General features: G+C 41.3%; 1 protein-coding gene across 1 annotated transcript in view; it reads left to right on the top strand.

The window, feature by feature from the left end:
- CDKL4 (cyclin dependent kinase like 4) overlaps positions 1-21,773 on the top strand; it is a 78,482-nt gene that overhangs the window by 14,229 nt on the left and 42,480 nt on the right. Inside the window, exons 2-4 of the mRNA XM_007970870.3 lie at positions 369-596; positions 3,925-4,046; positions 19,076-19,148. Of these exons, the coding sequence (XP_007969061.3) occupies positions 429-596; positions 3,925-4,046; positions 19,076-19,148 (363 nt within the window). The 5' untranslated portion in view covers positions 369-428. The remainder of the gene's footprint in view (positions 1-368; positions 597-3,924; positions 4,047-19,075; positions 19,149-21,773) is intronic.

The following is a 21,773-nucleotide window of genomic DNA, read 5'->3' as shown; positions in this document are numbered from 1 at the left end:
AGAGAAAAGATAAACAGCATATTCCAGAGTATGAAATGTTCCTTCAGCTGGATTTTACAGCATCATATTTCGATTATTTATTTGAGGATAATGAAAACAATCGATGGGATAAGTTTCTTTTCCACAAATTCTTTTAATTCAACTGAGGTCAACATAGAACAATTGTCAGAAATAGTATATGAAATCTTTTGATAGGTGGAAGAACTGCAGAGGACTAAACTAAGAAAATAATATCCAAATATTTTTAAGTGGATTTCCAATTAATTGATGAAAATAAACCTTTGGCATCTGGGCAGATTGGTTGTATATAAACTGTGAGAACATTGTCTTTTATAGCTTGATTAAGGCAAGTCTACCTTATTTTCCAGGTGTAACATTGTACTGCAAGTCAATCGCTAACAGTACTAACTTAAGTCACTTCAGCTGTAATGGAGAAGTATGAAAAATTAGCTAAGATTGGAGAAGGGTCTTATGGGGTTGTATTCAAATGCAGAAACAAAACCTCTGGACAAGTAGTAGCTATTAAAAAATTTGTGGAATCTGAAGATGATCCTGTTGTTAAGAAAATAGCACTAAGAGAAATACGTATGTTGAAGGTAAGTTAACTTTATATATATGTAAAATATCATGGTATTGAGTGAAATATGCATGCTAAAATTACAAAGAATTTTAAAGTTATTTTTCCCCATTGGACTTAAATTCGTTTGTATCAGCACCTTTGGGTAATAAGTTGGTTATCACTTTGGACTTTGGCCACTCTGATTTTGTCTGATGTGTATGAATGCAGCTACAGATTGTTATATTGAAAAGAACTTTTATTCTTGTTAGTAAATATCCTAAGTCCACTCACCCCAGTGTTTACACTTGCCCCCAACCTCGGCCCTCCTCTGGATGTCCCTCCAAATACTTCCCCTACCAACCAGCAACCGAAAGAGCACCTCCTGGCACAGAGAGTCAGTCCCACAGGACCGCACCAATGCCCTGGTAGGCATTGACATTCATTGGTTCCTGCCTGCACTGCACCCCAGGTTATTAGACATACTGAATATCACCCCCAGTGACGTATACAATTTTTACATCAAGGTTTTTGTTATAATTGTTTTCACTCTGATAAGATTTGACATGTAAGATTCCTAAGTTCTCAATGTAAATTTTTTCTTACGCTAAAAATCTTACACTTTTAGAACTATAAGCGACCTTAGAAATGCTTCTTATCCAACACCCAATTTTCCACAGAGGAAACGGAGGTCTGGGGAAGCACTTCTCAAATGTTAGTATGCGTTGGAGTCCCCGGAGACCTTGTTGAAATGCAGATTCTGAGTTGGGAGGTCTGGGGTGGGCCCGAGATTCTGCATTTCTGGGTGCGGAAGCTGCTGGTTTGTGGGCTACACATTATGTAACAAGACCCTGTGATTTCAAGGACATACAGGCAACCTTCATTTTTGACATGTCGTCTGTTTTTAGAAAATCCCGAGAAATTCAGTTTGTAAGGGGGGCATAATAATTATCACTAATAATTATCATATTATCTCTCATTTTCAAATATTATTTCCCACAGGTTTCCTCAACTAATACATACTAGGGTTTTGTTTGAAATACAACTTGATACATAGAGTCTTTAGGAACATATCCATCATGTTTTTTTTAAAAAAGTTCACTATTACCTGTCAGCCAGCAGAGGGCGCGCTGGTCAGCTCGCCAGCTCTGGCACCCTCACTGAGCTAAGCTGCAGGGCGGGTCTGAACCAGGCAGTGTGGCTTTCTAATAAAAATAATGCTTTTACCTGCCAGCCTCTCCCTCCCAAGTCTTCAGATCAAGTTAATGCTCAGGTGGTACCTTCTGCATTACAAGTGCCCCAACTTGAGAATGAGGCTGTAAGGTAAAAAGTAGCCTGATTACGACTCAGCTTGGTCTCTGATGAAGGCCCTCAGAATGTCAGAATGTCCATCTTTCTGCTTTTGGTATGTTGTTTCCATGGATGCCCTGAACAGGTCCTTCTGTGATCGATCGACCTTACTTTTCTCACATAGTCCTGTTATTTAAATTGTGTTTGCCTCTCTCTCCTTACTACCTGTTTTTCTTTAGGCAAGTTACTGTTTTCCTGGGCTAGGTTAACTTCATTTGCAAAGGAGATACAAATTGCTGACCTACCCAAAGACAGGAGATTGGACCAGATTTAACCTGGACATTGCATCAAGCTGTAGCATCTGTAAATCTTTTACTCCCCTAGTAGAGACCCTGCTTTGCTTCCATGCTGTGGCTTTGCAGCAGCACAAAGCCACTGGCTTTTTAGATGACCTAGTCTCCTCCACTCTTTGCCTTTCTGCTGTTTTAGGCAGTGGAGCATATAGAAAACAAATTGGTTTGGTGCTTTGAGCTTTTCTTTTTTTTTTCCCCTTAGAGAGATGGGGTCTCAGTATGTTGCTTAGGCTGATCTCGAACTCCTAGGCTCATGCAATCGTCCTGCCTTGCTCAGCCTGGGCATATTTTTAATGTATAGTGGATTCTCTTTTCCCATGCTGTTGAGCAGCAGGCACACAGTTTTAGGGTGACATTTGTTTTGGTCAAGCCATGCTTATGTTAATAGATACTGAGGTAGAGGCATGCATCGTAAGTCTCTGTACCTAAAACTTTCTACTGGGCCTGCTATTTGTTGAGCTTCTACTATATGCAAAATGCTGTGTTCTCTCTATATATCTTTCTGGGTAAATGGTAGAGAGTGTGGAAAGTTGATTTGTCTACTACACTGGGAAAACAACAGGGAAGATGGGTTAGGAATAAGAGTGATCACGTATCCTAATTTGCCCAAGACAGTTCTGCTTTATAGTTTTTGTCCCAGTGTCCTGCCTGGTTCACATCTCCTTTCCAAAGTGTCCTGGTGTGGCCAGGCCCAGTGACTCACACCTGTAATCCCAGCACTTTGGAAAGCCGAGGCAGATGGATCACTTGAGGTCAGGAGTTTGAGACCAGCCTGTCCAACACGGTGAAACCCCGTCTCTACTAAAAATACGAAAATTAGCCAGGCATGGTAGCACGCACCTGTAGTCCCAGCTACTGCGAAGGCTGAGGCATGAGCATCACTTGAACCCAGGAGGCAGAGGTTGCAGTGAGCTGAGATGACACCACTGCACTTCAGCCTGGGCGATAGAGCAAAGAAAAAAAAAAGTGTCCTGGTGTGTATGCTAAATTATGTGGTCACCCTAGTTACAGGCAGAGTGACCATATGTGCTGGTTTGACTAGGATAGTCCTGGCTTCTACCCATTACCCTAGTTTGGAGGATAAAATTCTATAATCGCTGTAGTGATAGTCTATCCTACCTAATCAGCATTTTCCCTTAGGTTTACAATATTAAGCAGAGGCTGTGTTGTAAAATGCTTCTGTTTGGGAATAGAATTTAACACACAAAATATCTATGCATAAGAGAGAACAACAGAATCAAAGAACAATGCTGAAAATATAGTAAGTAAATTTAAAACACGGACTAATTGTGGGGACTTCTAGAAGAGACAGTTTTTTCCAATTTGGTGGTTAAGAACTAGTATTACTGGGAGCCAACACTAGAATCCAGACTGGATTTAAATCCATAAAATCCATGGCAATATGTAAGCTGAGTGGGTATTGATGATTTTTATAGTCCTTACTCAATAATTTCATTTCCTCAATTTTCTACTCAGGTTATTTTATGACTTGAATATATAGAATTTCCATAAAATACATAAAGTGGTCTTTGTTTTAGTGCAGTGTTTTAAGTTACATACTTTACTTGCTATCACCAGAGAGATTCAAGCAGTTTTGTTACCACTTATTATAGGTACATTGGATGAATCTTAAATCTCTTCCAACGTTAAGTTTCTTTAAGGGGTCTGGGGAGACGCTTTTACTAGTAACAGATCACTTAACTTTGCATTTCAATTCTTTCACAGCAATTAAAACATCCAAATCTTGTGAACCTCATTGAGGTGTTCAGGAGAAAAAGGAAAATGCATTTAGTTTTTGAATACTGTGATCATACACTTTTAAACGAGCTGGAAAGAAACCCAAATGGGTAAGTAATCTGGAAACTGAAATTCCTTACAGCCAGTTCTCAGTTTCATTTTCTGTGGAATTAACCATAGCAGATTTCAAATCCCAGCCGCAATTCCCCTCTCTACCAAAATGCATCTGGCTACCCCGTCCAGTCTCAGTTAGGATGTCTTCAAAAGGCAAACAATGATTTACCTATAGGAGTTATAATTAGGAAGAAAAGCCTACTGCAGATATAAAATAAAAATGAATTTGAGGCTGAATTGCATATTGGATTATCTGAATTCAAGGAATGAACCATGGTTTGATACTAGGAAACCTATTCATGTGATTCACTAACAAGTTAAAGGATAAAAAATACATATAATTGATAAATTTGAAAATTTGAAATGTCGATAAATTCAACATGCTTTCCTGATGATTTTTTTTTTAATCCCTAGCGTCTAGGGTTAAAAGAATAGTTTCTTTTTTCTTTTCTTTTCTTTTTTTTTTTTTTTTTGAGATGGAATCTCACTCTGTTGCCCAGGGTAGGGTGCAATGGCACAATCTCAGCACACTGCAAACTCCACCTCCTGGGTTCAAGCAATTCTCTGCCTCAGCCTCCCGAGTAGCTAGGATTACAGGCGCCTGCCACCACACCCAGCTAATTTTTGTATTTTTACTAGAGATGGGGTTTCACCATCTTGGCCAGGCTGGTCTTCAACTCCTGACCTCATGATCCACCTGCCTCTGCTTCCCAAAGTGTTGGCACACACACCTCTCTTCAAATCAACTGCCAATTTTATACTCAATGGTAAAACTAAAAGAACTTTCATTAATGTGAGGAAACAAGACAAGGATGTCAGCTGTCACCACTATAACGTAATGTTGTTCTGAGAACTCTAGCCAATGTAATGTAATAAGAAAAGCAAATAAAACATAGCTTTTGGAAATGAAATAAAATGGTCATTATTTGCAAGATATTACTGATCTACAAACTCTAAGAGAACCACCTAAAGAGTTATTAAAACCAATAGAATTCAGTACAGTGACCCCTATAACACTACAAATTCCACATGCAAAAACTAACAGCCTTTGTATCAAACAGCACTTCAGAAAATCTAACAGAGGATGGCTGGGTGCAGTGTCTCATGCCTGTAATCCCAGCACTTTGGGAGGCCGAGGCAGGTGGATCACTTGAACTCACGAGTTTGAGACCAGCCTGGCCAACACGGTGAACCCCTGTCTCTACTAAAAATATAAAAATTACCTAGGTGTGGTGGCAGGCGCCTGTAGTACCAGCTAGTCGGGAGGCTGAGGTATGAGGATTGCTTGAACCCAGGAGGCGGAGGTTGCAGTGAGCTGAGATCACACCACTGCACTCCCACCTGGATGACAGAGCAAGACTCTGTCTCAAAAAAAAAAAAAAAAAAAAAAAAACTAGTGGAGAAGGATCCCATTCAAATATTAACAACAACAAAAGTATAGGAATAAAGATAAAGAGTTGTTCTGACTCTACATGAAGACAGCTGCAAAACAGGTACATAAGGATTTTATTTAAATGAACATATGTTTCTAGATGGAAATATTCATGATTATAAAAATATTGCCTCTACAGTTTATTTATTAAACAAAATTCTAATCAGAATACCAAAAGTTTTTTTTGAAACTTGAAAAAGACTAAATTGAGAAAAAAGAGACTTTTAACTGTCAAATGTTAAATCACAGTAGTTTGAGAGACTCCCTTTGACAAAAAAGTACCATAAATGAAACTAAAAAAGAAATGAGATATTGGGTAAACTATTTGCCAGAATTAATAAATTTTATATATACCTATGCAGATTTTATAAATAACATTTTTAAAAGGTTGACATCCAATTAATAAATATATTCATTCAAAAAAAACTTTCATAAATGTAGACTGCACCCAGCCAGTGCTAAGGCTACAGCATTGAACAAAGCACACACAGAAAAGGAGCTTCACCTTACCTTCCAGTGAATGTGGAAAGCAAATCATTAAAAAAGAGGAGGAGGCTGGGTGCAGTGGCTCCTGCCTGTAATCCCAGCCCTTTGGGAGGCTGAGGCGGGTGGATCAGTTGAGCTCCGGAGTTCAAGACCAGCCTGGCCAACATGGCGAAACCCATCTCTACAAAAACTACAAAAATTAACCTAGCCTCTCGTCCCAGCTAGTTGGGAGGCTGAGGTGGGAAGATCACTTGAGCTCAAGAAGTGGAGGCTGCAGTGAGCGGAGATCATGCCACTGCATTCTAACCTGGGTAACAGAGTAAGACCCCATCTCACTGGAGACAGAAGTCTTCAAAAAACAAAAAGAGAGAGAGAGAGAAGGAAATGACCAGTACACCTAAGAAAACATGCTTATCCTTCCCTATTAATCAAGGAAATTCAAAACTTTTTAGCAAGGTACCATTTCTCATCTATTACATTTGGCAAAGATTTTTCAAAATTTATTATACTCGGTCTTATCAACAGTCAGGGAATCAGACCTCCTCATTCATGGCTGGAGAGAGTGCCATTAGGAGGGCAATTTGGCAATATGTATGAAAAAAATTTAACTGTTTTCATCCTTTGATCAAGAGATTCAATTTAGAGAAATTTATAGTAAGAAAATAATCAGATCAGGGCAAAAAGTTATGCATATGAATGTTCAATACTTCATTATTTATAACAAAAATATTGGACTCCCCTAATTTTCCAGTAGTAAAGAATTGATTACAGGCATTTTAGTATATCCATCCATACAATAGTACAATATGCAGCCAGTCCATTAGAGAGCATGCTTCAGAACAATAGTTCATGTTCTGAGGAAATGTTCCTGGGATGATATATGAAAAAATGAGATAACATACTAGAATGTTAAGTATAATTAAAAATTGGAGTTTTCTCAGTATTCTGTGAATGCATATATATATTACTTTTAAAATAAAAATTAATAAAAAGACAATTAAAATGGTATATTAATTCATAGATCAATTTTATTCTGCACTACATAGGATGTTTTATGTTTACTTAGAAGACTGATATGTTCAGCCAGTCTATAAATTAATTTATAAATTAACATACATTTTCATGAAGTTAGAAATTTATGCTTACTTCATGTATTGTTCAAGGCCCTGAGACTGTTATAAAACATTCAATGCATACACCAGTTTGATTGAACTGAACATCTTTCTCTTCCCTACTTGTATCCTAAGCTTTCCTGTCTGTAGACTTAGCTCATGTTCTTCTCATTTTAATCTAGAAGGTTCTAGCCTTTTACACCTTCACTGTCTTTATCATAATCTTTATTTATTTATTTATTTATTTTGAGACACAGTCTCACACTGTCGTCAGGCTGGAGTGCAGTGGGGCAATCTCGGCTCACTGCAGCCTCTACCTCCTGGGCTCAAGCAGTCCTCCCACCCCAGCCTCCCAAATAGCTGAGACTACAGGGACCCGCTACCACACCCGGCTAATTTTTGTATTTTTAGTAGAGATAGGGTTTCGCCATGTTGGTCAGGCTGGTCTCGAACTCCTGACCTCAGGTGATCCACCTGCCTCGGCCTCCTAAAGGGCTGGGATTACAGGCGTGAGCCTATCATAATCTTTAAAATGTGAAATCCTAGATATTTGTAACATCTCTAAGTTTCCTTCATCTGGATGGAATTGCTTCCTTCCTTTGAATTCCTATGGAATTTTATTTTCATCCCTGTTATGGTACTTGGTACTTACTACTGTATATGTTTTTATGTGCAAACTCTCTCTCACTAGAGTATAAGTTTTTTGAGGGCATACTTCATGTCTCATTGATCTTAATGGCTTCCTCATGCCTAGCATTCTTTCGCTCAAAAAATATTTCGTGGAACATTTTACACTGGTGCAGAGGATACAGTTATAATGGCACAATCCTTCCCTCAAGAAGCTTAAGATGTAACGAAGAGACAGATATTGAAAGTAACAACTACAAATGCTTACGTTGATTGGGTTAATGCTGATGCAAGGGATGCACAACAGAAGCAACTCCAACATCTGTTGACCCCGGGAAGTGAGGGAGATTCTGCAGAGAAGGCAGCATTTGAGTTTTGAAAAGGAAGAGGAGTTGGCCAGATGGACACCCCTGGAAGAATGCACAGACACAAGAAAGAGCAAGGCATGTTCAAGCAACTCCTCTGTTGAATATGTTTTGCAGTGCCAAGGACCTCTGAACCATCCCGCTTTGCACTTTTAAGTTTTACAAATGTGCTTAGCACTGCTAGTGTTCAGTAGTGCTTTGGGTCAGCCCTGAGACTTCAATCTATTATACATGGAGTAATGCAAATAGGAACAATCTAGAATATGCTACTCTTTTATGAAATGCTGGGTACTTCTAGATAACCATGATTAATTAAAAGTATTCATCTACTTGTACTCCTTTCCTAAAATCTACTTAAATAACAGGCAAGAGAGTATTTGTAAAGGCCTAAGTCCAGTGAATACCAAACAGAGATAAACAACCAGCTAGTATACATACCAAACCTATTGGACTATTGTTCATTGGGGGAAACGTGTAGGAGAAATAACTGGTGTGGGGGCATAAGATCAATGTGGCAGGGCATGGTGGCTCATGCCTGTAATCCCAGCACTTTGGGAGGCCAAGGTGGGTGGATCACGAGGTCAGGAGATCGAGACCATCCTGGCTAACACGGTGAAACCCCGTATCTACTAAAAAACACAAAAAAATTTGCCGGGCGTGGTGGCAGGCGCCTGTAGTCCCAGCTACTCGGGAGGCTGAGGCAGGAGAATGACGTGAACCCAGGAGGTGGAGCTTGCAGTGAGCCGAGATCGCACCACTGCACTCCAGACTGGGCGACAGAGCGAGAGAGCGAGATTCTGTCTCAAAAAAAAAAAAAAAAAAAAAAAGATCATCTATGTAGTGAATGTAGATTGAGCCATGGGATGGTGAGATAATGAAGGGACCCAACAACTAAATTATAGCATAAAGAAGAATTGGGCCAGGCACAGTGGCTCATGCCTGTAATCCCAGCATTTTGGGAGGCCAGGGAGGGCAGATCACCTGAGGTCAGGAGTTCAAGACCAGCCTGGCCAACATGGTGAAACCCCCATCTCTACTAAAAATAAAAAATTGGCTGGGTGTGGTGGTATGCACCTGTAGTCCCAGCTACTTAGGAGGCTGAGGCAGGAGAATCACTTGAACCCGGGAGGCAGGGGTTGCAGTGAGCCGATATTGCACCACTGCACTCCAGCCTCAGCAACAGACTGGAACTCTGTCTCAAAAAAAAAAAAAAAAAAAAGAGTTGGGCTGGGCATGATGGCTCACACCTGTAATTTCAGCACTTTGGGAGGCCAAGGCAGGCAGATCATTTGAAGTCAGGAGTTCAAGAGCAGCCTGGCCAACATAGTAAAACTACATCTCTACTAAAAATACCAAAAAATGAGCCAGGCATGGTGGTGTGCCCTTATAGTCCCGATAGTCCCAGCTACTCAGGAGGCTGAGGCAGGAGAATCGCTTCAATATGGGAGGTGGAGGTTGCAGTGAGCCAAGATCACGCCACTACACTCCAGCCTGGGCAACAGAGCGAGACTCCATCTAAAAAAAAAAAAAGAAAAGAAAAAGAAAAAGGAAGTTTTTGTCACAGTGAAGTAAGGTGGTGAAAGTGTACTGCTTCCCCTGCCAGATGAAATCTTCTCTACTTACTGGATAGAGAAAAAAGCTTTTGTTACATCAATAGATGCATCCAAAGTAGTGAGGCTGTGTTGGATTTGCTCCAGTAGAGAAACTGTATGTATAAGAGCGGCTACAATTGGCATCATCTGATTAAAGTGATAATCTATTCTCATTCTCTAAGATTCATTTTTTTTCTACAAAGCCCAATAGTAAGTTAAATGGGATAGTGATAGGAAGTATCACTCCTGTCAACAGGGAGGATTTCCCTAAACTGCTATTGCACTACACATGATAGAATAATCCTGCCATCAAGAAGTTTAAAATCTGGCTGGTGCAGTGGCTCACACCTGTAATCCTAGCACTTTGGGAGGCCGAGGCAGGTGAATCATCTGAGGTCAGGAGTTCTAGACCAGCCTGACCAACATGATGAAACCCTGTCTCTACTAAAAATACAAAAATTAGCCAGGTGTGGTGGTGGGTGCCTATAATCCCAGCTACTTGGGAGGCTGAGGCAGGAGAATCACTTGAATCTGGGAGGCAGAGCTTGCAGTGAGCCGAGATCACGTCATTGCACTCCAGCCTGGGCAACAAGAACAAAACTCCATCAAAAAAAAAAAAAAAAGAAGAAGAAGAAGAAGTTTAAAGTCTGATGAAGAATCAGATTACAAGGGAACAATTATAGATTATTATAGTGTTACAACTACTACACGGGTTTATAAAACTGTAGCTGTCCATTTCTGACTGATGACAACACATGATGTACATTGGTAAATTAAACTTGAATTTCTTTATCAGTAAATTAAGCATAGAAATTTACCATAAGGTTATGGGTGTGGCTTGGTGGAAGGATGACATTGAATCAGGAGTATTAAGAAATATATTATTGGCTGGGCACGGTGGCTCACATCTGTAATCCCAGCACTTTGGGAGGCTGAGGCGGGTGGATCACCTGAGGTCAGAAGTTCAAGACCAGCCTGACCAACATGGTGAAACGCCATCTCTATGAAAATGCAAAAATTAGCTGGGCATGGTGGTGGGCCCCTGTAGTCCCAGCTACTCAGGAGGCTGAGACAGGAGAATTGTTTGAACCCGGGAGGTGGAGGTTGCAGTGAGCTGAGATTGTACCACTTCACTCCAGCCTGGACAAGAGCAAGATTCCGTAAAGTAAAGCCAGTGACCAGTGACCTTGAAAACCACTGTGGTTCACCAGTTTTGGGGGAATGGGGAGCTTAATGACAGTCAGGTGGCAAGTGAATTTTGACTCAAATCCATTTCGTGGTTGCCCCAGTGGGTCCACAGATCCATCCTGGTAAGTATTTTCCCATTTCCTAAGTGAGTTGCTGAAATAAATACACTAACAAAAGGAAGAGAAGTGAGGTGGCTCTCTGATCTAAGGAATGAAGGCTGTTATGGTGGAAGAGCCTAGTAGAAGTGTCTGGCACGTTGCTTTTTACCAAAATAGAAAACTGAAAGCAATGCTGCAGATTTGGAGAAAAGTATAGATTAGCATTACCATTAAATGCTATGGGGAGACATAGTTGGGTACTCGATGAGCATGTTGTCTATGATAAATTCTCTTCAACGTTTCTGTCTCTTCCAGTCTCTGAGTTCCTTCTCCCTCATTTTATTTATGAATTTTTGGCGTCTTAACTTCCTTTGGCATAGGCAACCATTTAGTCCAGGCTCAGTCAACCAGTTCAGCAACTAACTAGAATCATTCCTGTATGCCCCAGGTGGTCTGCTGAAATCAGAATCTGGAGCCAGGTGTGGTGGTTCACACCTGTAATCCCAGCACTTTGGGAGGCTGAGGGAGACGGGTCACTTGAGGTCAGGAGTTTGAGATCAGCCTGGCCAACATGGTGGAACCCTGTCTCTACTAAAAATACAAAAAAATTAGCCAGGCGTGGTGGCAGGCACCTGTAATCCCAGCTACTCGGGAGGCTGAGACAGGAGAATTGCTTGAACCTGGGAGGCAGAGGTTGCAGTGAGCCGAAACCATGCCACTTCACTCCAACCTGGGTGACAGAGCGAAACTCCATCTCAGAAAAAAGAAAAAAAAAAAACAAAAAAACAGAATCTCGAATAAGTTGTGCCCATATTGTTATAATCAGCCCAATCTAAAGTCGTATTTCTTCCTCTCTGGTCCAACACCCGTGAAAGCCATTTCTTCATACATTCCCTGTCATAAATCAGCAAAATTTTGTAGTTCTTTTCACCATGTAAATCTCCTCTTCCTCTGTTTCACTTTGTTATAGGCCCCTGAGTCATGCTGGGATCTGACTTTAGTTAAGGTTTGGAGACCCTGAGGGGAGGTGGGGAGAGGAGGCTTGAAGAGAGTGGACATCCCCACACAAGGCACCTGCCTCCGGTGAGATCTGAGAGTCTGTAGCAAGGCAGAAGCAGCCTCATTGTACAAGTTTGGGGGCTACTTCCTGTAAGAAGAAAAGTTTGGGAGGAAGTTAGGGTGCTCTTAGTTACGTGAATACTTTCAAGTGTCACTTCCAATTCCTGGACAATTTCTCCTTCTCATCTCATTAACTGAGAAACTAATTACCCTCACATAAATTCAGTCTTTGTTGTCACTGAGCACCCTGCAGGGTTATTGTCTGTCAGTTTTTTAGCAATCTCATGGTAGTCCCAGTGGATCTGTAAAGTGGGTCCTACAGAAACAAGAAGTAAGGGGTTCTTTTAGGGTAAATATCAGAATGCCTGATGTCCTAACTGTGCCATGAACCAAGATATTAAAGCTCTGAACCTGTGCTTTTTTTCTTTAATTTCTCCAGTGAAATTAGAAACAGCCAGGCCACCTCATATATCTGTTATTACCTATATTGTTCTATCACACTTAGTTCACCAAAGCCTTGCCTTGAATAAGCATTTTATTCCAGATGGCCACAGGTGACTATTTAAATTCCCTTTTCAGGCCGAGCACAGTGGCTCATACCTGTAATCCTAGCACTCTGGGAGGCCGAGGCAGGCAGATTACTTGAGGTCAGGAGTTCAAGACCACTCTGGGCAACAGAGTGAAATCCCGTTTCTACTAAAATACAAAAAATTAGCCAGGTGTGGTGGCAAGCACCTGTAGTCCCACCTACTCAGGTGGCTGAGGCAGGAGAATTGCTTGAACCCAGGATGTGGAGGTTGCAGTGAGCCAAGATCACGCCATTGCACTCCAGCCTGAGTGACAGAGCGAGACTCTGTCTCAAATATATACATATATATATATATAAATACCTGTTTCATTACTGGGTGGCCATCTGCCAGCATCCCCGCCATTAATGGTAATTAGATGCTGCCCTTCAGACCCCATTACATCAGATACCCAATCCTAGATTCTCACAGCCTTGGATTGTTTCCCACATCCACTTCTGGTACCATGTCCTGAATTGGTCAGGACTCAACAACAGAATTCACTCTAGCTAGTTTACAGAGAAAGACATTTGTTGCAAGGTTTTAGTTTATAAAATTTCTAGGAGTGCCAGAGAAACAAGATTAATTGAGCTCCTATTAGGTACCAGGTCCTGTTCTAGGTGCTGGGACTATAACAATGGGCAAGAGAAAGTCCTTGCCTTGTGCAATTTACATTCTGATGTAGTCCAGCAATAAAGAAGAGTTATGAGTCTTTGAAGAAAAATGAAGCACAACGTGAAGTTAGAGAATGCCCAGGAGGTGTATTAGTCAAGGTTCTTCAGAGAAACAAAACCAATACGATACGTAGAGGTATTGATAACAGATTTATTATGGGTATTGACTCGTGTGATGATGGAGGGAGAAAAGTTCCACAATCTGCCATCTGCAAGCCAGAGAACCAGGAAAGCCGATGGTCTAATTCAGGCCAAGTCCTAAGGCCCAAGAGGACAGAAAGCTTCTAAGTCCAAAGGCCTGAGAGCCAGGAGCTTCCACATCCAAGGGCAGGAGAAGACGGATGTCCCAGCTCAAGGAGACAGAAGCAACCCTTCCTCTACCTTTTTGTTGTATCCAGGCCCCCAGCAGGTTTCATGATGCCTGTCTGCCTACCCTCACCATTGTGGGTGGGTCTTCTTTACTCAGTCTACTGTTTCAAATCTGAATCCCTTCCAGAAACACCCTCACAGACACACCCACAAATGATGGTTTGGGTTTTTTTGTTTTTTGAGAGAAGGTCTCATTCACTTGTCTCACTCTCTGCAGTGGCCTGAACATGGCTCGCTGCAGTTTCAAACTCCCAAACTCAAGCAATCCTCTTGCCTGAGCGTCCTGAGCAGCTGGGACCACAGACACTTACCATTATGTCTGGCTAATTTTTAAACTGATTAGAGATGGGGTCTTGCCATGTTGTCCAGGCTGGTCTCAAACACCTGGGCTCAAGCAATCCTCGTGCCTCAGCCTCCCAAAGTGCTGGGATTACAAGCACGAGTCACTGCACCTGGCAGAAATAATGTTTTACCAGCTCTCTGGGCATCCCTTAACCTAGTCAAGTTAACACAGAAAATTACTCATTACCAAAAGAGAGTAGAAGGAACAATAAACTGTTAATAGAAGTAGAAAAAGAAGTGAATATAGAAATAGAAGTAAAATGTTATTAACAGCCTGATTGAAGTTATAAATAAGCCTGGGGGGCCAGGCACAGTGGCTCACACCTGTAATCCCAACACTTTTGGAGGGCCGAGGCAGGCAGATCACCTGAGGTCAGGAGTTCGAGACCAGCCTGACCAACATGGAGAAATCCCATCTCTACTAAAAATACAAAATTAGCCAGGTGTGGTGGTGCATGCCTGTAATCCCAGCTACTCAGAAGGCTGAGACAGGAGAATCACTTGAACCTGCGAGGCAGAGGTGGCGGTGAGCTGAGATTGTGCCATTGCACTCTAGCCTGGGCAACAAGAGTGAAACTCCATCTCAATAAATAAATAAATAATAAAATAAGCCTGGCATGTTCAGAGAACAGAAAAAATAATGGACTGGGATGGACTGACTTTGGGGATGTGATAGGAGATAAAGTTGGGAAGGGAAATGGAAGTAAAATGTTATTAACAGCCTGGTAGGCCATAGTAACAAGGCTGGATTTTATTCTAGGATAGTAAAGATTTACTGAGAAGGACTGAATTCATCTTAGGTAGTAATAATGAAATCAAGCTTCCCCTATTAAGTTTTTATAACAAACTTCCAGGTAGTGACTTCTGATGTCAGCATCAGGTCTTCCTCTGAGTGATTCAAGGAGCGTATTCCGAGCAGTTCAGTCTGAATTCCCCCATCATGTTACCCTTTCTTGTTAACCCATTCAGACTTGAACTGTGATGTCTCATGTTTGCTTTAAGGCCTTCATTACGACTTTTAGTATTACTTTTAGCGGCAAGAACCTCAATTACTTTTGAACCAATCAAATATTTGGTTTTGCACTCACCCAAAATATAATATTTAAACAATGAGCATCATTTGATTTCACCAGAGGTTCATTTTGCTCCAAGATGCTTTGAAAAATGCTGCCTGTGGCTGAACAGTGCTGCAGCACTCTATCTTTCTGGACTGAGCACCGCGTGGATGTGCATTCTCTTTGATGGTTATCTTCTCTTTGCACGATCTGTAGTGGTGGTTTGTGGTTCTCTTTGATGACTATCTTCTCTTTGCACGATCAGGGATGTTGTTTTGCCCCTGACAGAATCTGCCTTCTTGGAAGCTAACTGAACCAAATGTGACACTTCCTGTGAGATGCCTTTAAACATCCTCTTTCATGTTAAAGGCATCTTTAACATCCTATGAAACTACTTTCCTATGAAATTACTTCATTCTTGATTCCATGTTATTTAGGCTAATAATTGGGGCTTTGCAGTTTCTGAATCCTAGCCCCTACCTCATTTCCCAATTCCTGTACTTACTCTCCTGCACCTGTAGGCTCTTAGATCCTGACCAGACCAGCGTTCTGTTCCCACGTCAGTAGGAGCATGTGCTCCACCCTCGCTAGTTCCTCCCAAGGATGGAAATCCATTTCCCTTCCTCTCACTGCTGCCACCATAATCTAAGTGTCCAAATCTCACTTGGGTTATTGAATTAGCCTCCTAATTTCTCTCTATGTGTGTTGCCCCCCAGAAATCCATTCTCCATATTATGTCACTTCCTTGCTTGATTTCTTTCAGTGGTTTTGAATCTAGCATAAAATCCAAATTTCTCATCGAGATCTAGATCTCTGATCTAGATCTAGATCTAGATCCATGAACTGGTCTCTGCTAATCTTCCCGTCTTCTTCACTCAAGCGTCAGCCACCCTGGCCTCATACTGTCTTCCCCACACTCCCAGTTCTTTCTCTCCTTGGGGCCTCTTGCTATTCTTCTGCACCTCTTCCGTCTTTGTATGGGGGTCTCAATCCCATCGACTGGCCTTATCTGATCTCAGACCTGTATCTCCAGAACCCATGTGGGTGTTAAAACCAGACATTGAGGGGATAGATTACTCCATAAACTTATGAGATATTAATCTGTTATTACACATGAGGAAAACTGAAGGTTCAGAGAACTTAAATAGCATATGTTCAAGATTATAAAGTAGATGCCAGACGCAGTGGCTCACACCTGTAATCCCAGCACTTTGGGAGGCCAAGGGTGGATCACGAGGTCAGGAGATCGAGACCATCCTGGCTAACACGGTAAAACACCATCTCTACTAAAAATACAAAAAATTAGCTGGGTGTGGTGGCCGACACCTGTAGTCCCAGCTACTCAGGAGGCTGAGGCAGGAGAATAGTGTGAACCCAGGAGGGAGAGCTTGCAGAGAGCTGAGATTGGGCCACTGCACTCCAGCCTGGGCGACAGAGCAAGACTCCATCTCAAAAAAAAAAAAAAAAAAAAAAGATTATAAAGTAGGAAGGAAGCAGCATATCTGGGATTTGAATTCAAGCGACCTGTCTCACAGTGCTCAAAATGGCTATACTATTCTTCCTGCCTCATATTTTAAAAATGTAAACAGTGTTGTTTCAGGTTTGACTCTAGGTGAAGTGGGGAGAATACAGTTACATCAGAATTCAGTGCTGGAAATAGACACTTCAAGTGGAAAGGGATTTAATCATGAGAATTAGGTACATTCACAATATTAATAATGAGGACAACTGGAGTCAAAGGGTTGCCAATGGACCACTGATGTCAAGGGCATGCCACCACAATTGTGGTACAAGATCAGGAAACTGCTCTGAGGAAAGTACCATGTACATTGCTTGCTTTTCTCTGCATGTACTTCAGCCTCACATGGTGGTATCTTGTAGCTAGTGTTATAACTGAGTCATGCCTAGGCCTTCCCACTGTTCTGTAAAGTCAGCTACATCTGCACATGTTCAGTTTTTTTAAAAAAAAAAACACACAGTTCAGATCTAAATATATGATTTAAATATCCAAATATGATAAAATATTAAATCTGAGTAATGGATATGTTTGGGGTATTACATAATATGATTTTTTTAATTAAGAAAATTCTTATAGTTGACATTTAGTAAAAGAAACCCTTATGTTTCAGATTTTTGAAAAATATACAGACAACAGCCACATCTCCGTCAACAGGGCTGAAAGACAAACAACACTGAGAAAAATATTTGCAGCATATATAACAGACCGTGATATACATTGAGTCTTTGTAAATCAGTAGGAAAGCAGTGAACAGACCAATTTAAAAAGCAATAAACGCATGAAATGGAATTACACAAAAGAAGAAATGCAGTATCCAATAAGGGTGTGAAAAATAATAATCACTAAAAATTAGTGAAATACAAATAAAAAACACAATGAGACATCTTTTTATTTTAACCACAGATTGGCAAACATAACATTGGCAAAACCAAATGTTGGCAAGACAATGAGGAGACAGGGACTTTGATGCACAGATGTTTGGTGGGAGTGAAAATGGGTATAACCTTCCTCAGAAAGGGTAGTTTGACAGTGTGTAAATGTGAAGGCATCATCATGGGACAGTGATGTGAGTGATGGAAAGCTACCAACAGAAAAGTTACAGAGAATGTAAATGCTATAATTCATGGAGATGGTTACATAAAGTAGAATACTCGCAAACAGAGTAAGTTTCCCAGATCCCCAATCCCCAGTGGAAAATACACCTGCCCATGATACTTCCCAATATTTTCTATACAGAGTGATGAGTCTGCCAGGGACAAGAAGCTTACACCCTCCCAGTCTTATGAGATCCTTATTCTCCCTGGCCTCCTTTTGGGCTATCTGCTTACCAGGGACAAGAAACTATTACAAAATAACTTGAGTCTCTACCACCAACATGGATTGGATGAATTGAAGAGCCCTCTTCCAAGTATACCTTTTTTTCCTGCAAAACCAAGTCTCAGGTCTACCTGAATTTCATCCCTGCAGGATCAAAATGTAATGGGTGCCTACCACTGGTCTCAGAAATCCCACTTCTAGAACTTATCTTAAGAAGGTAATTGCGTAAATATCATAAGATGGATGATTACAGTTATTCATTAAAGAGTTTCTAGAAATGAACATTGGCAGAACTGAACTGCTCATCAATGGAGACTAAGTAAATTATGCTACAGCCATATAATGATCTCCTCTGGAGCCACTAAACTATATGTGTACATGCTGGTATTTGTACCTCTATGCATAAAACGTTTCTCAAAGTGGTCGGAGTGAAATTGAAGAAAATAAATGGGTGGCTAGGCAGGTGTCAGAGAAACTTCATGTATATACTTTTATATGTTTAAAATTTGAACCATACGAATGTGTTTATTTTAAAATTAAAGTTAAAAAGTAAATACTGGCTGGGCATAGTGGCTCACACCTGTAATCCCAGCACTCTAGGAGGGTGAGGTAGATGGATCATCTGAGATCGGGAGTTCAGGACCAGCCTGGCCAACATGGCGAAACTCCATCTCTACTAAAAATACAAAAATTAGCTGGGCATGGTGGTGTGCGCCTGTAATCCCAGCTACTTGGGAGGCTGAGGCAAGAGAATCTAATGTCTTGAACTCAGAAACAGGAAGTTGCAGTGAGCTGAGATCATGCCACTGCACTCCAGCCTGGGTGACAGAGCCAGACCCTGTCTCCAAAAAAAAAAAGTACAGAGAGAGACAGGGAGAGAGAGGAACAGAGTTGCCTGAAGAGACAGCCACCAGAAGTTATAGCCGTTATTTTGGGGTAGCAAGATTTGACCCAACACATTTTATTCCTTTACTTTTCTTTATTTTTTGAATCTTCATAAGCATGTATCATTTGTGGATGTAAAAAATTCAAATCACAAAAGGAAATTACATAACTATAATAAAAAGATAGTAAAGCCCAATTTTCACTAAAATTTTTTTTAGGATCCCTCTGCATGATGTTCCTTGAACACGGCAGTCCCTGGCCACTCCACTTCTATTCCCAACCCTTGCTTCTGGAACTCTATCCTATGAGTTTTCATTTCCTTTTTTATTTTTCCCTCAGAGTTGCTGATGGAGTGATCAAAAGTGTATTATGGCAAACACTTCAAGCTCTTAATTTCTGTCATACACATAACGTAAGTAACATTCTCTAATGTATTTATTCATTTCTTCATGATGACTCTTCTAAAGAGCTCAGGGTTTTGTTTGGAGAGCTGAAGACAAAGGGAAAGTAAGAGTCAAAGAAGCAAAACAAAAGGAAGTTCAGCCAGTAGTCTCAGCACTTTGGAAGGCAGAGGTAGGAGGATCAAGTGAGCCCCAGAGTTTGAGACCGGCCTGGGGAAAGACCCTGTCTGCAAAAAAGAAGAAAAGGAAATAACAAAAGAAAGTTCAAAATATGAGAAAAAAGGGATGCATTATTCATGACTCTTTCCAATTTCTGTAAGAATCAAATTGCTAATTCCTTATGAATTAAAAATTTGAATAAATGTAATGATTCCTTTTGCCATAGTGCCAGTAACCCCTGAAACTATTTTTAAATTGGGCTAGCATAATTTTTCAGGGCCGGTATGGTGGCTCATGCCTGTAATCCCTGCACTTTGGGCGGCCAATGCGGGCAGATGGCTTTGAGCTCAGGAGTTCAAGACCAGCCTGGGCAACATGGAGAAACCCTATCTCTATGAAAAAATATAAAAATTAGCCAGCCATGGTGGTGCACACCTGTAATCCTAGCTACTTGAGAGGCTGAAGCTGGAGAATCACTTGAACCCAGGAGGTGGAGGTGGTGTGAGCCGAGATCACACCACTGCTCTCCATCCTGGGCGACAGAGTGAGACCCTGTCTCCAAAAGTAATAATAGTAAGTTTTCAGGATATTGCTGGTGTAATCCCCCATGGTACTTGTTTTTTTCACTATTATTTTTATGTCTCTTAAGTCCTTTACCCTATAGCAATCTAAGTCCCCCTTTCCTTTCCTTTTTAAAAGCTGTTTCCAGCCAGGCGTGGTGGCTCACGCCTGTAATCCCAGCACTTTGGGAGGCCAAGGCGGGCAGCTCACGAGGTCAGGACATTAAGACCATCCTGGCTAACACGGTGAAACCCCATCTCTACTAAAAATACAAAACATTAGCTGGGCATGGTGGCGGGTGCTTGTAGTCCCAGCTACTAGGGAGGCTGAAACAGGAGAATGGCACGAACCCGGGAGGCGGAGCTTGCAGTGAGCCAAGATTACACCACTGCACTCCGGCCTGGGCGACAGAGTGAGACTGTCCCAAAAAAAAAAAAAAAAAAAAAAGTTCATGAATCTTTTATAGCCGTAGTTCTCAAGCTTGGGCATGCATCAAAATCACTAGGAGGGCCCGTGAAAACACAGCTTCCTGGGCCCCGTCCCCAGAGTTTCTGATTCAGTAGGTCTGAGGTAGGGCCCCAAGAATGTGCATGTCTCCTATTTTTCCCAGATGCTACTGAAGCTGCTGGTTCAAGAACCACACTTTGAATATGACTATGTTAGAGAAATAATTTTGGCTGTTTCCTGTACGTAACTTAACTTGTTCTTTCACTTGTATTTCCTGTAAATTGGAGTTTATATCTAGAGGCTTGATCATATTCAGGTTCAGCTTTCTTTTAGATAAGAATGCCTCCTATGTGGTGCTGTACACTTCCTGTCGCATCCCCATCGTGAGTGTATAGCATCCACTTGTCCCACTTTCGAGAACATTATAATTGATGAGTGGGCTCAGGAGGTATTCGTTTGGTCCCCTCGTTATCATTTTTCCTGTCAACGTTGTTTCCCTGGTGGTTTTAGCATCCAGTGATGATCATTGTCTGCATCTAGTATTTCATGACAGTGATTTTCTAATTCTGTTATTCCTTCTGCATTTAGTAATTGGAATTGTATGGAAAAGAACTCACCCTCATGGATTCTGGCTACTTTTACTTATCAACACTCAGGGTGATGAGCTGGTATCTTAGCAACCGTGACAAGTTTTGGGGAGAGGTGGCTGGAGCACCATTATAAACACAAATTTTGTATTGTGGTGTTTTCAATTCTTTGCTGTTATTGGTCTCTCCGATGCTCAGATTTTCCCATCTTAGGCCAATGAGAGCTTCTTCAAGTTAGCTCCTGGTACCTTTGCTATATATCATTATATTTTTGCGACAGTCTCACTCCGTTGCCCAGGCTGGAGTGCAGTGGCGTGATCATAGCGCACTTGGGCCTCAAACTCCTGAGCTCAAGTGATTCTCCCACTTCAGCCTCCCTGAGTAGCTGGGACTACAGGCACATGCCACTACACTCAGCCAATTTTTGTTTCTATAGAGACGGGGGTCTCACTATCTTGCCCAGGCTGGCCTCAAACTCCTGCCTTGGCTGCCCAAAGTGCGAGGATTACAGGTGTGAACCACTGCACTCAGCCAGTGATAGCTTTTAAAAAATATATCTAGCCCTTTTGAGTTGGTGCCTAGACAGAGACAGTGCTGAGGCAATGATGCAGAGTACCATATGGTCAGTTTTGATGCCAGCAGAATGTCTATCATAGCAGTCTAGGATTGCTGAAAAAGAAAGTATAAGATCATGGGAATACATTTCAGTATGGAGGGGAAGCTTTCTTTACTTTTAGGAAAGTCAGTGAAGTTTTTATTAGGTTAAATCAAAAGCTTTTATTTTCTATTAATGTAGAGGGATATTTTTCACAAACTATGTAAACCTATTTTTCATGATGCAAATTATGCTTTCTGATACTTAATAAAGATGATGCCAAATGG

The sequence above is a fragment of the Chlorocebus sabaeus genome, chromosome 14 (assembly GCF_047675955.1).
Source record: "Chlorocebus sabaeus isolate Y175 chromosome 14, mChlSab1.0.hap1, whole genome shotgun sequence".
Classification (NCBI taxonomy): Eukaryota; Metazoa; Chordata; class Mammalia; order Primates; family Cercopithecidae; genus Chlorocebus; species Chlorocebus sabaeus.
The sequence above is the reverse complement of the archived record's forward strand: the minus strand, read 5'-3'. Positions and strand labels throughout refer to the sequence as shown.